At 41.3% G+C, this 17,185-nt stretch overlaps 1 protein-coding gene across 1 annotated transcript in view; it reads right to left on the bottom strand.

Annotated features, from left to right (window-relative positions):
* Window positions 1–17,185, bottom strand: part of NCKAP5 (NCK associated protein 5) — a 1,115,675-nt gene that overhangs the window by 177,547 nt on the left and 920,943 nt on the right. Inside the window, 2 exon segments of the mRNA XM_033946444.1 lie at window positions 4,915–5,106; window positions 14,061–14,159. Coding sequence (XP_033802335.1) covers window positions 4,915–5,106; window positions 14,061–14,159 — 291 coding nt within the window.

Raw genomic sequence — 17,185 nt, 5'->3', positions numbered from 1 at the left:
GTGTGTGTGTGTGGGTGTGGCTGGGGTAGAATGGGGCGTGGCTGGGTCAGAATAGGGTGGGACTGCGGGGCAGAATAGGGCGGGGCTGAGATACAATGGGGCGTTGCTTGGGGGAGGGGCCATGCGTTCGGGTTTTTACTTCACGACATCTGGTCACCCTAGCTTTGGGCCAGATTCCACGAATGGTGCTGCTCCGTGTGGCTGTCAATAGAAAAAAATTGGCGCTGTTTATAGAATCACACCTAACACCTAGTGGTCCCTAAGTGGATTTAGGCATCGCTAGTCATCTTAGACATAGGCACCGCTCCATTAAGCTCGCTTTTAACTCACCTAATTTGGCAGCGCCTATGTCGGATGCCTAACGACGCCTAAGTCAACCACACTTATTCTACGCCCATAAACAAACTACTTTTTAACATAGGCATCTCTAGGTGTTGGATGGCGCTTCCACATAGGTATCGCTAGGCATCCTAAGAGTTTGGCACCAAACCCTTAAATTGCTTAATTTTTTTTTTTTTTTTTTGGGGGGGTGGGGATTGGCTGAATTAAAAAATTTAAAGTTTGGCGTAAATCCCTAACTAAGCAGCTGCAATTAGGGTATCTAGTACTACCTAATAAAGGCACCATTTATATAATTTGAGGGTTTGTACACGTAAACAGTGGAACTTCCATGCAGGTAGCAGATTTTGCTACCTACACATGGAAGAGTCATTTGTTATTCGGGGTAAGTCAGTGTTTCCCAAGTCGGTCCTGGAGTATCCCCTTGCCAGTCAGGATTCAGGATATCCACAATGAATATGCATGTGATTAATTTGCATACACTGCCTTCACTGTAAGCAAATCTCTTTCATGTATGTTTTTTTTTTTGTTTTTTTTAAATTCTTTATTCATTTTGAAAACTTACAGCAAGCGTACAGGAATATATCATTAGTAATAACAATAACACTTGTAATGCTCATATAATTCTAAAAACAATAAAAATATATAAAAATTATATCCCATATTACCCACCTTCTTTCAAATATTATAATCAACTATATCATCATAAATATAATCTAAACATATAATTTAGTGAAATTTCCAGAAAAACTCCCCCCTATTTGTACATATATTCATCCAAGGAAAATGATGTTTACTCATTACAATATCGTTCCAATGGCCCCCAGATCTTTATAAAATTATTATAGTTCCATTTCTGTATTACAATTGCAATATTGCAAATGTATGTTCATAATAATAATAATAATAATAGTTTATTTTTATATACCGCCAAACCATCAGTTCTTGGTAGTTTGCACAATAGTAATTACATCAAGTAATTAAAATACAGATCCAAATAACAATGTCTTATAAAAGGAAATGACACAATTCAGTAAAAGATACTGACTAACAAAGTACAATCCTAACTTATTCAAAATAAAATATACACAATACAGATTATTTATACTAAAATAGATAAGCAACTTTAAACCTTACTCCATAAAAATAATTTTAAAAAATCTGCCTATCATAGTAATTTTGAAATCTATTAAATATTGTATTGATTAAATAGCTAAGTTTTAAAATCTTTCCGAAATTGATGGTAAGTGAGGGCTGGAGTAATAAGAGCATTCAAACATGAATTCATTGTCGATATCCTGAAAACCTAACCGGCAAGAGGGTACTCCAGGACAGACTTGGGAAACACTGATGTACGAGACAAATTTTTCAAACCTTCCCATACAGGGGGAGCCAATTCAGGAACCAAGCTGCAAAATTTAAATTTGATTTGTTTTCCAAGGTGGTTTAGAATCTCAGAAATGAATGCAAAATTCCCCTCTCAATCACTCCTCCCAATCCTAAGTCCAGTTAGCTGACAGATACGTGTGACTCAGGGCGCGTGTAAATACCAACAGGGAATTTATTTTGAAGAATATGTGCACCAATTTTACCTTTTATTTATTCATATAGGGCCTCTTTTATCAAACCGAATAGCAAGGGCTGGTGTGGTAAATGCACCGAAGCCATAAGGATTTAAAGGGCCATGTGGCATGATAAAGGAGGCCCTTGCTTTTAATTAATCCCTTATCTAGCATCTATGAGCCTGAAAGCTATTGAAGCAGTGTTCATTCAGACTGAGTATGGGTTAAGGTTCTTCAGCTTGGAAAAGAGACGGCTGAGGAGAGATATGATTGAAGTCTACAAAATCCTGAATGGCGTAGAACGGGTACAAGTGGATCGATTTTTCACTCCGTCAAAAATGACAAAGTCTAGGGGACACTCGATGAAGTTACAGGGAAATGTTTTTAAAATCAATAGGAGGAAATTTTTTTTCACTCAGAGAATGCTAATGAAGACAATTAAAAAAAAAATAAAAATAAAAAATACCTCTGGAATGCATTGCCAGAGGTTGTGATATGAGCGGATAGTGTAGCTGGTTTTAAGAAAGGTTTGGACATGTTTCTGAATGAAAAGTCCATAGTCTGTTATTGAGAAAGACATAGGGGAAGCCACTTCTTGCCCTGGATTGGTAGCATGGAATGTTGCGACTATTTGGATTTTGACCAGGTATTAGTGACTTGGATTGGCCACCTTGAGAACGGGCTATTGGGCTTGATGGACCATTGGTCTGATCCAGTAAGGTTATTCTTATGTTCTTAAGTGACCCAATTATAGGACAATTAAGTCATTGTAACATCACTGATGAGGTTGGCTCTGAGGCACTGTAGAATGAGGCATTATGACATCACAATCTCAGCTCTGGAATGTTGCTCTCATTGGGGATCCGGAATGTTGCTATTCTTTGAGATATTGGAATGTTGCTACTCTTTGGGTTTTGGCCAAGTACTAGGGACCTGGATTGGCCACCGTGAGGACAGGCTAGATGGGCCATTGTTCTGACCCAGTAGGGCTATTCTTATGTTCTTATGTTCCTGGAGAGCTTACAGTTGGAAGCAATGGAGGGTAAAGTGACTGGCCCAAGCAGTGGCATAGTAAGAGGTGGGTGCGCTCTTTGTAAGGGGCGCAGGCACCCGTTCTTCTCTCTTCCCCCTGCTACTTCCTGCCCCCCCCCACCACGCATGTTCGCCCCTTCCCTCATACCTCTTTAATTCTCCCTGCACGAACAGCATTATGAACTTGCTGCCCACGTCGGTGTCGTCTCTCTCTGAAGTGACGTCGGAGGGACAGCAGTGGGCCACAAGTTTGCGATGCTGCTTGCACCTGGTAAATTAGAAAGTTACGGGGGAAGGGAAAGGGGTGCCTGCGCAGCATGGAGGGTTGGGAAGGAGCAAGGGGGAGGCGAGGAGAAGAGGGCGGGGGAGGGGCTCCACTCACCCTCGCTGCACCACTGTGCCCAAGATCACAGTGAGACGGGCCTCCTCTGGTTCTTTGCCTGCTGCTCTAGGATACACAAATGCTTTTAAGGGCCCCAACCGCACCCAGAACCCCTTCATATCGCTGTTTGCTGCCTGCATACATGTACAAGCAGAACTTTTCGGGATTCATATGCAGGGCCAGCCCAGCTAATAGTAAAGACAAGGCGGCCGCCTAGGGCTGCAGCTTCTTGGGGGCAGCATGAACCATGGCAGTCAACACAAAACAACAGGTCCTGACGGCCCCACAAACTCAGAAAGCCACAGGACCTATTTGCCTTTTATAGGATTTATGTGTGATTGTGATTTAGTTATCAAAGTCTCAGGGAAGAGGATTGCGGGGCAGAGAGCTTAAAATTAACTGAGGGTGTAGGGGTGTAAAACTGAAGTTTTTCCTAGGGTACCCAATATCCTTGCATCAGCTCAGTTAATATGTGCATGTCAGTTTACACATACAGTTTTGGGGGTTTTAGTTTTAATATATTCACATAAACCTTCCAAAATTGCCTCCTATTTGCTGCCTGTCGGAATGGCGTGAAAATGTGCGCTTAAGAATATTGTGACCAGTCAGGCTTGGAGCCTGCCATGGTCCCTGTTGAATCGGGCAGGAAGGGTGGTAGAAAGACCCAAACCACAAGATCAGATAGACCAGCTTGATGAAATTACTGACTGAATGGGAGGACAGGGAAAACCTGTCCAGGCACTACACTTCTCATAGCAGTGTTAGAAATAACAGTTTTAAACCTAATCCTGGTTGGAGCAAGGTAGGTAGTTTTCCTGGTGTGCACCGGGAGAGGGGGGGGGGGAGGGGAGCCCAAGAGCGCCACAAGCCAGAACAGGCTCAGCTAGGCCAGGGAGTGGCTTCCCACATGAAAAGCCTGCAGACTTCTCTAGGCTTTTAGAGAGGTTAGGGAAAAGGAACAAGCCTCTCTCCCCTGAAGAGGTTTCCAGCTCCAAGCAGGGTAATGGTTCTGACCCCATGGAAATAGAGGAAGCTGGCTCTTCTATGGACTTTGCAGCAACTTCTCTGGAGGAACGAATGGAAGTGCAGGAAGTTCTGATTCCTGCAAGTTTGTTCCAGGAGCCAGAAGTAATGGATGTGAGTGTAATTACCAAGCACTGCTAAGTGTGAAATGCTGAATTTTGGGACACTTGTGGAAGCTGTGCTAGCGATTTTACCACGTACTTAGCTTGCGCACTAGACACTAATGCCACCATTGAGCTGGCGTTAGTTTTTACGCATTGCGCGGGGGGGGGGGGCAGCACGCGCTAATCTGCAGTGCGCGGTAAAAACGCTAGTGTACCTTAGTAAAAGGAGCCCTATGTTTTGCTGCATTTGGTTTTCCTTTGATGACATTTTTCTTTTCTCACTGTTCCTTGGAACCTCGGTGGCTGCAACATAACATATATTGCCACACGGCTAGAATGCTTAACATGAATTCAGGGGGGTTTCCTAGCCACTTCTTTTTAGAACAGGTCGCATTACATAAAATAAACATCACTGGAGAACTGTAAATGATTCATTGCTTAAGTATTACATTAAAAGAACAAAGTTAGATACCTTTTTACTGCATGTTTTCCCATCATTCCATGTGCAGGAAGAGCCGCTCGAATATTCACTGCAAGTACTGGACAAAGACAGTTCGCTGCTACTGCAGCTGCTCCGAGGATACAGACGACTGGATCCTGTCATATTTAATTGAGCCTGGCATTTCAAAGCTGGTAACCCATACTTCACATTCTGTTGGCATTCCTGCACACAAGGAGGAATAAAACCATCTTAGAAATTAAAACACAATGGGGACGATATTCAGTAGAACTTACTTGGGGAGAAACATCTACTACCCGGAGAAGTTGTGCTCACTAGGGTCCATAGCCGGATTTTTGGTGACATTTATTATTTGTAATTTATAATTTATTGGGTTTAATAAACTGTCTTTGCAAGTAGTGTCAAATAAAACAGAATGTAAGGAATTTGAAAAATAACTACAATGCGGGACAACAAAGATAAAGGACAGCGCAGAAGGTTAACAAGCAAATAATATATAAGTACTTAACACCCCCCCACACACACACATAACCCTCCCACCCACCCCTCCTGGATGTGCACAGCAGTCTTTTCATGAACTAAAGGGAAATAATAATAATACTTAATAATTAATTCTTACAATATTTTGTACAGTGACAGATTAGAGAAACTGGGCCTCTTCTCCCTAGAACAGAGGAGATTGAGAGGGGACATGATCGAGAAACATTCAAGATACTGAAGGGGATAGACTTTAGTAGATAAGGACAGGTTGTTCACCCTCTCCAAGGTAGGGAGAACAAGAGGGCACTCTTTAAAGTTGAAAGGGGATAGATTCCGTACAAACGTAAGGAAGTTCTTCTTCACCCAGAGAGTGGTGGAAAACTGGAACGCTTCTCCTATAATGTGGACTTTAGTTGAGAGATGATTAATATTAATAATGGTACTTGATTAGATTTTTTCTTTTTATTTAATGTTAAATCTCTCTTTCTTATATACATACTGTATGAATGTATATTTATAAAATTATAAATAAAAAAAAGAACAGATTGCCTGAGTCAACATGTCAAGTTAATTCCCTGGCAGTATTCAAACCAGCCTCAAAGCCCACTTTTTCAAGGTTGCTTTTAACTCCTAACCCCTACTCGTTTGTAACATTTTTATATTTAAAATAATGCATGCCTACTTCTTTAGGTAGATGCTGGTAGGTGCTTCAGTGTAGATACCTACATGGCTCCTACTGATTTAGGCCCCTACCCTAAAATTAATTTTTAAAAAAATGGTTTTACTGTAAATTATTTTTTGTTTTGTTTTTCTAATGGCACTGTTAATTTAACACCACCAAGTGAACCAATTAAAAATTTAAGTTAGGTGCCGAGATCGGCAGGCACTTTTTATAGAACCAGGGCCTTCTGCCCACTTAAACCATGCTGAATATTAACTCCATAGATTTTCTTTGAATTATTTCACACACAGGCCCCAGTAAGTTATGGCAAACAAAGTCATGAATATAAGAGCATCTTGACAACTGTATCAGAGCTCTAAATGTAACAGATGAGGTTTCATGAACTTGACAAGGTAAATTAATTTACTGCCCCAACCAGAATGTCCATTGAGAATGAGATCGCTCCATTTTGGCCTAATTTTGTTTTGCTATCTAGTGCAAGGCTTTGTCTAAGAAACTCTCTGATGTCGTACAATCCATCTTTGTGTCACTCCCAGACAGCTGAGGCCTCCCTGCTTATGCAATTTATTGACACTTTATAGTGGCTTTCGGTACTTCTGCAGTTATCAGCCCTCTCCAAATGTAATTTCAGTTGACTGTGACGAAAGGCCTGCTTTAAGGAAGAGAGTAATGGAGAATAGATAACACTTTGGGGAAAATATTAAACCTCTTTTAGAGATAAACAGGATTTATTTAATTTGTCAACTAATATTCTTGTGTGTGGCACAATCAGACATCTTTTGCCATTAGACGCTCTCAGGTCTGCTGTTAAACTAGAACAATTGTTTTGAAAATTAGCAAAAGTGTGAAGGAGCTGCATTATTCTGGATTATTCCACAATTTGCATTTGAATTTCAATCAGACTGATAAAGGTACTTGAAATCTCAATTAAAACACTAATTTTAATTTTTTTTTTTTTTTAAGATGTAAATGTATTGCATGGGTTTCATGCTGTTTTCATGGATATACAACCCTTTGAATTGCACAATTCTCACACACACACACACAAAAAAAATCAACATCAGGAAAGGAAGTCAAGAAGTCTAGCAAATAAGCAGCTTACTTGTTATTAGCTGTCCGAGAGATATTCAGTCATAAGAACATATGAATTGCCGCTACTGGGTCAGACCAGTGGTCCATTGTGCCCAGCAGTCCGCTCACGCGGCGGTCCTCTGGACAAAGATCAGCGCCCTAACTGAGACTGGCCCTACCTGCGTACATTCCGGTTCAGCAGGAACTTGTCTAACTTCGTCTTGAATCCCTGGAGGGTGTTTTCCCTTATAACAGACTCCGGAAGATCGTTCCAGTTTTCTACCACTCTCTGGGTGAAGAAGAACTTCCTTATGTTTGTACGGAATCTATCCCCTTTTAACTTTAGAAAGTGCTCTCTTGTTCACCCAATTTTGGATAGGGTGAACAACCTGTCCTTATCTACTAAGTCTATTCCTTTCAGTACCTTGAAATGTTTCGATCATGTCCCCTCTCAATCTCCTCTGTTTGAGGGAGAAGAGGCCCAGTCCATGGTGGCTGGACATAGTGGTCTGGTTTAAACCTGAACATTCAGTGCCAGCATATGCCAAGACATTGAATATTCAGATCTTTGGCTGAGCACAGGAAGTTATCTGGATATTGCCAATAGCTATCTTGATATGGATGGATAAGAATATAAGAATAGCCTTACTGGGTCAGACCAATGACCCAACATCTCAAAGAATAGCAAGATTCCGCAAATCTAATGAAAGCAACATTCCAGAGCTGAGATTGTGATGTCATAATGCCCCATTCCACAGAGTCAGCCTCATCAGTGATGTTACAATGGCTTGATTGTCCTATACTTGGCTCACGTAAGAATATAAGAATAGCCATACTGGGTCAGACCAATAGTCCATTAAGCCCAGTAGCCCATTGTCACGGTAGCCAATCCAGGTCACTAGTACCTGGTCAAAACCCAAGGAGTAGCAATATTCCATGCTACTGATCAACTTGCCCAGATAGCTATTTGGGCAATGATACTTAGCATCGGCAGTGTTCAGATAACTTCTAGCTCCACTTTGGCATTGTCCCTGGACTACCCCCCACATGAACCAGATAGTGTTGAGTTGGTTAGAGTATATACAGCAACATTCTTTAGTTAAGAACAGCATTTTAGAAAGGATGTGTGGAGGTGAATTCCCATACTATTTTATAAAAGGCTCTATAAATGAAGTCTCCTGTAAAATAGGAACAGTGCTGCAAGGTCATGCCCCTCAATGTCTAGAAGGAATAGCAATTTTGGAATGCTGGACATGGAGGGAAAACAGACTTCTGTCCACTACTATTCCCCTTATAACAACTTGCATAGTGGTTTGTTGGGAAAACATACTTCTCCTGCCCGTAGCAATATGGAAGCAGCAAAGGTGGCCCCCATCCTGATGTGATCATTCCAAAAAATAAATTTAAAATTCTCCAAACTTCCCATCACCAAGCCTTCTTGACACCAACAATCTCCTTGCATAAACAACTCCCCTACTGAAATGAACAGCCTCCTACCAGCAAGAACAGCCTAAGAGCAGACTCCTCCCCACCCCCATCCAACATGACCAGCCCCCATGATATTACTGCTAGAGGTCAGGCTTCCATATAGAGCTCTCAGTAGCCATTTTGGATCCTAGAGGTAGTGAGTGGGCACCACTCCCCACCCCCACCAGATACCAGGAAACCTTGGTAAGCCAGGAGATTATGTCAGGGGGATGGGGGATACAGGGATTTTGTGGCACAAGGGAGGGAATGAGAGACTGCCACTTCAGGATTGTGCCCTCATTTGGAGGCGTGTGTGTGTGTGCGGGGGGGCTCCTGCACTTCTCATGGTTGGTCATGTCAGGGAGATATGCTTTTGTTGAGGGGGGGGGTCTATTCAAGTCATGAGCGGTTTGTTCATGCTGGGAGAAGGCTGTTTATTTCAAGGGGTCTGTTCTTGTTGGTTTAGGGTGTATTAGTGCCAGAAGGGGGATGTTCATGTCATGGAGGCAGTTATTCTTGGTGGGAGGAGGGGTCCATGTTGGGGAAGGTCTTCTCTTGTTGATACTTTGCTCTTCTCAGGAATGCCTTCTGACAATCCCCTCTTTCAGGAAAGTATTTTTGAATATTCATAGAAACTCTTGTTTTTCAGTCGTGGCATCTACCCTGTGGAAATCCCTCCCTCTTTAACTCAGGGCAGAACACTCTTTTGCAAAATGTAAATCCCAAGTAAAAACTTATTTCTCGGCTTTTAGCTTATAGTCTCAAGATTTTTTTCCAGACATAATTTCTCTTCACCAAGATCTATTTTTTTACATCTAGTTACCTTTGGCTTCTCTCTTTTGTAATTTCCCTTCCTTCTCCTGCCCTTCCTTTCCTTTTATTTCTGTAAGTCCCATATTGTTATTTGTTTTGGTTTATGTATTTCATGAGAGTGTCACATCTCCCTGGTTTTATTTTGTACACAGATTAGATTTAACTTTGTTTTATATCTACAATTCATCAAATAAACTGAATGAAACTCTTGGAGGATCTGCGGTTATGAACATAAGAATTGCCACTGCTGGGTCAGACCAGTGGTCCATCGTGCCCAGCAGTCCGCTCCCGCGGCAGCCCGTAGGTCAAAGACCAATGCCCTGAGTCTAGCCTTACCTGCGTACGTTCTGGTTCAGCAGGAACTTATCTAACTTTGTTGTTGGGAAGGGGGGCCTGTTCGTGCCAGGAAGAGAGGTCTTCATGCTGAAAGGGTTGGTGAAAGGCTGGAGATATCAGGGTTCAGGTTAAGGTGATGGCAGGGTGGGCAAAAATGTGTGTGTGTTTGAGGGGCGGGGGGGGGGCAGAGAATCTAAAACCTTGTGATCTAGACCTGCTCCTCTGGAGAAAGTCTACATTTCGATATTGGTGTTTGCCACATAAAATGTACATCTGTAGTATCATCCTGCCCAGACCACACCCTCTCCCCACCTTATCTGGGCCTTTCCAGACGTTTAAAGGTTGCCATTTAGATGTGTAGATGATTTTACAATGAAGCTGGCTGCCCTTTAGATGTATGGAAGCACCTGTCTATATCTGGTCAGTGGGTGTTAACTGGTTAACTCCCACTGAATATCAACCCCATAGTGTGTTGACACTGCTTAAATACGGCAGTTTATGTAATGAAACACACTTGTGGGATACCTTTTAGACAATTAAGAAGTGGCAGGAAATGGAGTACAGAAGACAGCTTACTTGCTCTTCCATAGGGAGCTAAGTATATAACTCTACTCTGTTTCCATTCATATTCTTTGAAAATAAAGTTATCAGTGTGCATTTTTTCTTGGTAAGAATACTGCAGTGTTACCTTATATTCAAATACTGTTCAGAAGTGACCCGGAGTTGAAAATGTTTGTAAAATACACAGTCAATCAAATTCATATGAAATAATATGCGTGACAAGCCTTCAAGATGTACAAGAGTCAAAGGCATTGAGAAGGTTATCATGCAATATCCCAAAATTAAGGTAGAAGAGTAGCTCTCTATGTAAAGACCACTATCCAAGCAACTGAAATGCAGGAGACATGGGGAAAGGAAGAAACAATGTGGATCGCTTTGAAAAGAGAAGATGGAACTTCTATCTACATGGGTGTTGTCTACAGACCTCCGACTCAATCACAGCAAATTGATAAAGATCTTGTTGAAGATATTCAAAAGTTGAGAAAGAAAGGAGAGGTTCTGTTGCTGGGTGATTTCAACCTGATGAATGCGAATTGGAAAGTTCCGTCTGCAGACTTGGAAAGAAGTAGAGAGATAGCGAATGCCCTTCAAGGGGCTCTGCTCAGGCAAGTGGTGATGGAACCGATGAGAGAAAAAGTGATACTGGATCTGGTGCTCAGGAATGGGGAAAATGTCTCTAATGTCCGAGTGGGTGCTCACTTGGGCTGTAGTGATGACCAAACAGTTTGGGTTTATAAAACAACTAAAGTGGAGGTGGCCATGCAAAGCTCAAAGTCCTGGATTTCAAACATGTGGACTTTAGTAAAATGGAGGAGTATCTGAAGAAAGAGCTAATAGGACAGGAAGACATAAGAGAAGTGGAAAAACAGTGGTCAAAGATAAAAGGAGCAATAAAAATGGCTACAGATCTTTATGTGAGGAAAATAAATAAAAACAAAAGAGGGTTGATGTTTGTGAAATATAGAAATATTCATGAAGAGGAGCACAGGAAGGAATACCAGATGAAAATGAAATAAGCCAAGAGAGCGATACATCTGGTGAAAGCGAAAGAGGAAGAGCAAATGGCTAGAAATATATAAAAGGGAGACCTTTTTTTTTTCAGCTATATTAGTGAAAAAAGGAAGCCAAAAAATGAAATTGCGAGACTGAAAGAAGCAATGAACTGCTATGTAGAGAAAGAAGAGGAAAAAGCAAATGTGGTAAACAAATATGTCTGTTCTGTGTTCACAGCAGAAAAAAACTGGAGAAGGACTGTGATTGGCTGGCAAAATTACCTGCGAGAGTGGAGTGGATACCGCGACATTCATGTAAAAAAGTGTTTATGAACAACTTGAAAAACCATAGGAGCGGGCGGGATCCATCACAGGATACTGATGGAGCTCAGAGACGTTCAGGTGGGTCCTCTGAAAGATTTGTTCAATAAATCCCTAGAGACAGGAGAGAGTCCATGGGATTGGAGAAGAGTAGATGTGGTTCCTCTTCCCAAAAGTGGTTGTAGAGATGAAGTAGGAAACTACAGGCGGTAAGCCTCACTCTGGTTATTGAAAAATAATGGAAATGTTGCTGAAGGAGAGGATACTGAAATTCCTAGAATTTAAGGGTTACAAGATCCAAGACAATATGACTTTACTAAAAGTAAATCATACCAAATGAATCTGATTGAATTCTTTGACTGGGTTACCAGAGAATTAGATTGAGAAAGTGTGCTAGATATAATTTACTTAGATTTCAGCAAAGCATTTGACATGGTTCATCGTAGGAAGCTCTTGAACAAACTTGACCAATTGAAGTTATGACCCAAAGTGGTGAATTGGATTAGAAACTGCTTGATGGACAGATGTCAGAGGGTGGTGGTTAATGGAATTTGCTTGGAGGATGGACAGGTGAGTAGTGGAGTGCCTCAAGGATCAGTGCTGGAACTGATTCTGTTCAATATGTTTGTGGATGATATTGCCAAAGGGTTAGAAGGTAAAGTTTGCCTTTTTGAAGATGATACCAAGATCTGTAACAGACTGGATACCTCAGAGGGAGTGGAAAATATGTAAAAGAATCTACAAAAGTTGGAAGAATGATCTAATATCTGACAACTAAAATTCAATGCAAAGAAGTACAGAGTGGTGCATTTGAGCAGTAGAAATCCAAGGAAGATGTATATGCTGGGATGCAAGAGACTAATATGCACAGACGGGGAGAGAAACCATGGGATGATAGTGTCTAAGGATCTGAAGTCAATGAAACAGTGCGACAAGGCAGTGGCTGTGGCCAGAGGGATGCTAGGCTGAATAGAGAAAGGTGTAACCAACTAAAGAAAGGAAGTGTTGATGCTCCTGTACAGGTCATTGGTGAGGCTACACTTGGAGTATTGTGCTCAGTTTTGGAGGCTGTATCTGGCCAAGGATATAAGAAGACTTGAAGCGGTCCAGAGAAAAACGAAGAAAAGTGTAGGGGGTTTGCACCACAAGAAGTATGAGAAGAGACTAGAAGACCTCAACACGTATGCCCTGGAGGAGAGGAGGTATAGGGTTGAAATGATACAGACATTTAAATATTTGAAAGGTATTAATATAGAAACAGATCTTTTCCAGAGAAGAGGAAATTGGTAAAACTAGAGGACATAAACTGAGGTGTTCTTAGGAGTAATATTAGGACATTTTGTTTCACAGAGAGGGTGGTGGATGCTTGGAATGCCCTCCCGAGGGAGGTGATGGAGAGGAAAACTGTGACTGAGTTCAAAATCGCATATGATGAACACAGAGAACCTCTAATTAGAATATGAATGGGCAGACTTTCATGGTCTAATCCCGCATATAAGATGGGTTGGATAAGCTGGCGTAAACTTTCATGGTAACTCCAGCAGTTGGAACCTAAGGACCGTACTGGGTGGACTACTAAGGTCTATGGCCCAGAAATAACAAAGAAAAAAAGACATTTTAATGTAATCATGAAATTGCAATGCATATAATTACAGGGCAGACTGGATGGACCGTTCAGGTCTTTATCGACTGTCATTTGCTATGTTTACTATGGGCTCCTTTTACTAAGCTGCACTAGCGGTTTTAACGTGCGCTTAGCGCACACTACATTGCCCCACACGCTAGACACTAACGCCACCATTGAGCTGGCGTTAGTTCTAGCTGCATAGCGCGGGGTTAGCGTGCGCTACAAACGTTACCGCAGCTTAGTAAAAGGAGCCCTATGTTTTGAAGAAAAAATCCATTTTCAGCTTGTATTTTCCTGTGTATAAAATTTTCTGAATTTTTTGAATCTTTTTTCTTCATCATAAAAGACATATAGGTTAAAATTTGCCTAATAAGTACAAAGCGGAGCTCGTAGTACAAAAAATAAAAATATAGAATGGAAAACACGAGGGTTTATTTTTATTTAAGTTCATACATAATGTATCATAAAAATAGGATGAGTAATATAATATGTGCGCTTTAATAAAAAAGCTGCTTGGTCATTTCTCAGAGACTTTGAAATGTAATCAATAGGGAAAAAAAAACCAGCATCGGGAGAACACTGGCCAGATTTACGCATCCTCCGCACAGAGTGATACTTTCAGCTTACTATATCAACCCACGATATGAGGTTGAGCTTCAGAGAGCTAATGAAAGGAAAGTGTTCTCATCTACCCCAACAGCGGTTCAAGGTTGAGCTTTCTGCTTCACGTATTTTCACACATTATACAGGAGATGATGGCTGCACAAAGTCAAAGAACACATGAATGAATTAGGAAACAAACATAAACCTGAGCATCAGCAGTTAGCAAGTGTGTCAAACTTCTGTTCTTCTCCACCACTGGCAACAAATCCCCAGAGGAGAGATCTAAGAGGCGTGAATGAAGTTTCTGGAAGAAAAAAAAATGATCAAAAGGATGGATATTTTGTCAAAATTCACCAGATCGGTCCTCCCCTTCTCCCCATTACCCCCCACCTTCCACAATCTCACACACAACCAGTGATGTGCAATCAGGGCCTTCAGGGGATTTGCCCCACCCCCTAAAGGCCCTGAGGAAACTGCTCTGAATTTGATTGGTCGAGCAGGCAACAGGCAGATGCTGTTTGGTCAATCAAATTCAGATCAGTATTGACAGGGCCTTCAGGCGGTTTGGAGAATCCCCAGCCCAAGAGCCCTGCTTTTTTTTTTTTTTTTTTTGGGGGGGGGAAAGAGGAGAGTTACTTTTTGTTTGATGCAGTTTGACTGGTTGAGCAGGCCGCCTACTCAGCCAATCAAACTGCATCATGCAAAAAAAGTAAACAAGCAAAAAAAAGCAGGGCTTTAGTGCTGGGGATTCGCTGAATCCCCTGAAAGCCCTCACTGCACACTACTACACACAACAGTAACATTTCAGGAAGAAAAGGCCCTGGACAAAATAGCAATTATTTTAATATTTGAGTTTCTTATTTAATTGCTTATTGACTCCAAACCTTACTGGTGAAATAAATTGGTTCACTGATGGTAAAAGAAAGTCCATTTTTCAACGCTGGTTACTTAACTCACAAGATAGAGTGATCACTACTAAAAGAAACACACTTTTCAAGGGTTTAATAATTTAACCGTGAAGCGTCAAAAACAAGCTACAAAATTTGCATTTGTGAAACGACCCAGATATTAACTTTCTTATATTCAGCAGTTGTTATGGCCCAACTGAATGATTCTAGAAGTGACCCTATTTTTAAACAGCATTGATCTTCAGCCCTCTCTGGCATGCATTTGAACACAAAGTCATTAGGGTCATCCGTTAGGAACAATTAATGTGACTAGAAAATAATTGCATCAGGGAACGAGGGACTGAAAAGATTTTGCACATTAATATTCGGATGATGCTCATTTACACACCCAATTCTTTATTTCAGGTTTCTTGGATGGATTTGTTAACCTGATGCAATTTCCTGCTCTTAATCTGCGTACTAATTACTAAGGGCTCCTTTTATCAAGGCGCGCTACGGGGGTTAGCGCATCGGACATTTCATCACGCGCTAACCCCCGCGGCAAGCCTATAAACTAACGCCTCGTCAATGGAGGCATTAGTGACTGGCGCGGCAGGCGGTTGAATGCGCGGTATTCCGCGCGTTAACCGCCTACCGCACCTTGATAAAAGGAGCCCTAAGGCTCACTGATGGGCAAAAAGCTAGATCGGTTTAACTGCTTATGGAATAAAACTCTTAACTTATGTACATACCGCTTCTTGACTGATGACTAAAAAAGGCAACATTTGAAATCTAGATGCTTATGTATCAGATGGTCACCCACCTACTTGAAAAACCATTAATAAAGAATACATTTCTTTTGAAAATGGGTTCTATAATTTAGGGGTGCTTTTAATAAGCTGCGCTAAGGAATGGGCTTAATGCATCCTTAATGGGCAACAGTATAATAATGGGTGATTTCAATTATCCCAACATCGACTGGATAAATGTTACCTCAGGGAGTGCTAAGGAGGTAAAATTCCTAGACATCACAAATGACTGCTTCTTGGAGCGACTTTAGATTTGGTCCTTAGTAGAATGCAGGGCATAGTACAGGAGATAACTGTGTTGGGTCCGCTGGGAAACAGTGATCATAACGTGATCAAATTTGAATTGATATTTGGAGTGACGTCGCTAAAGAAATCTACAGAAGCGGCATTTAATTTTTGAAAGGGCGACTACAATAAAAACAAAGGAAAATTGTTAAAAAGAAGCTGAAAGGATGAGTGGCAAAGGTTAGGACTGTAAACCAGGCGTGGATGTTATTTAAAAATACCGTCATGGAAGCCCAGACCAAATGTATTCTAAGTATTAACAAAAGTGGAAAGAAGAGAAAACGAGACCCAACATGGTTCAAAGGTGAAGGAAAAGAGGCTATTAGAGAAAAAAAAAAACATCCTTTAAAGAATGGGAAAAGGATTCAAATGAAGAAAATAAAAAGAGACGTGTGCTTTGGAAAGTTAGATGCAAAGCATTGATAAAGAAAGCTAAGAAAGAATATGAAGAGAAACTTAAAACAAACAAAAAACCCCCAAACAATCCAACCAATCTGCAGTAAGCAGTCAAGCGAAAAATGACAAAAGAAAAAAGCTGCAGAGACAATTTACAAAAATAAATCAAATATAATAATAATAATAATAATTTTATTCTTATATAGTAATCTCAATAGTGGTTTTCATATGTGAAATGCAGATCCCGACATGGGTCGTGTTTCGGAGACACACTCCATCCTCAGGAGTCCGGATGTCATAGAATCACCGTGGGTGCTGAGAAATCAGTACAATAAATCTGAGGGTTAGAAGGAAACTGGTCTTCCTAAATTGCAGTGCTGTAGTGAAAGGAGGAAGACAGGCGAGTTTGCGCGTTGTCCTTTAAGCCCTGCACACACCTTTCTTTACAAAGAAGATGTCGGGGAGCTGGGACTTCCAGTTGTCCGACTTACATTTGTAAAGAAAGGTGTGTCCAGGGAAGCTCAGCCTCTGGTGCTCAAAAGGGTTCTCAGGGGTTTCTACCAATCCTTGGTAGCAGCCATCGAAAACCCTATGCAAATGCATTACAAGGAACTCAGCAGTATTTAATGAGCTCTCCTTGTGATGCACAAAAGGGCAAAATTTTCTGGCTGGTCTGGATCTGCTGGAAGCTGTTGTATGTGTGTTGTGTGAGTGTATGCATGGGACACACATGCATATAACACATGCACAACAGCTGATCCCATTTCTTACTTAAAAAAACAAAACCAAAACTGCTTCTCCCCTGCCCATGATCGGCTGATCTGGAAAGGGAGAAGAGCCGAGATCAGCTGAGCCAACACGGAGCCACAATGATCTGAGTCAGTTCAGCTGCCACTCAGTTGATCACGGGCAGGGGAGAATAATAATAATAATAATAATAACTTTATTCTTAT

Source organism: Geotrypetes seraphini, chromosome 5, assembly GCF_902459505.1.
Source record: "Geotrypetes seraphini chromosome 5, aGeoSer1.1, whole genome shotgun sequence".
NCBI classification, from domain to species: domain Eukaryota; kingdom Metazoa; phylum Chordata; class Amphibia; order Gymnophiona; family Dermophiidae; genus Geotrypetes; species Geotrypetes seraphini.
The sequence above is the reverse complement of the archived record's forward strand: the minus strand, read 5'-3'. Positions and strand labels throughout refer to the sequence as shown.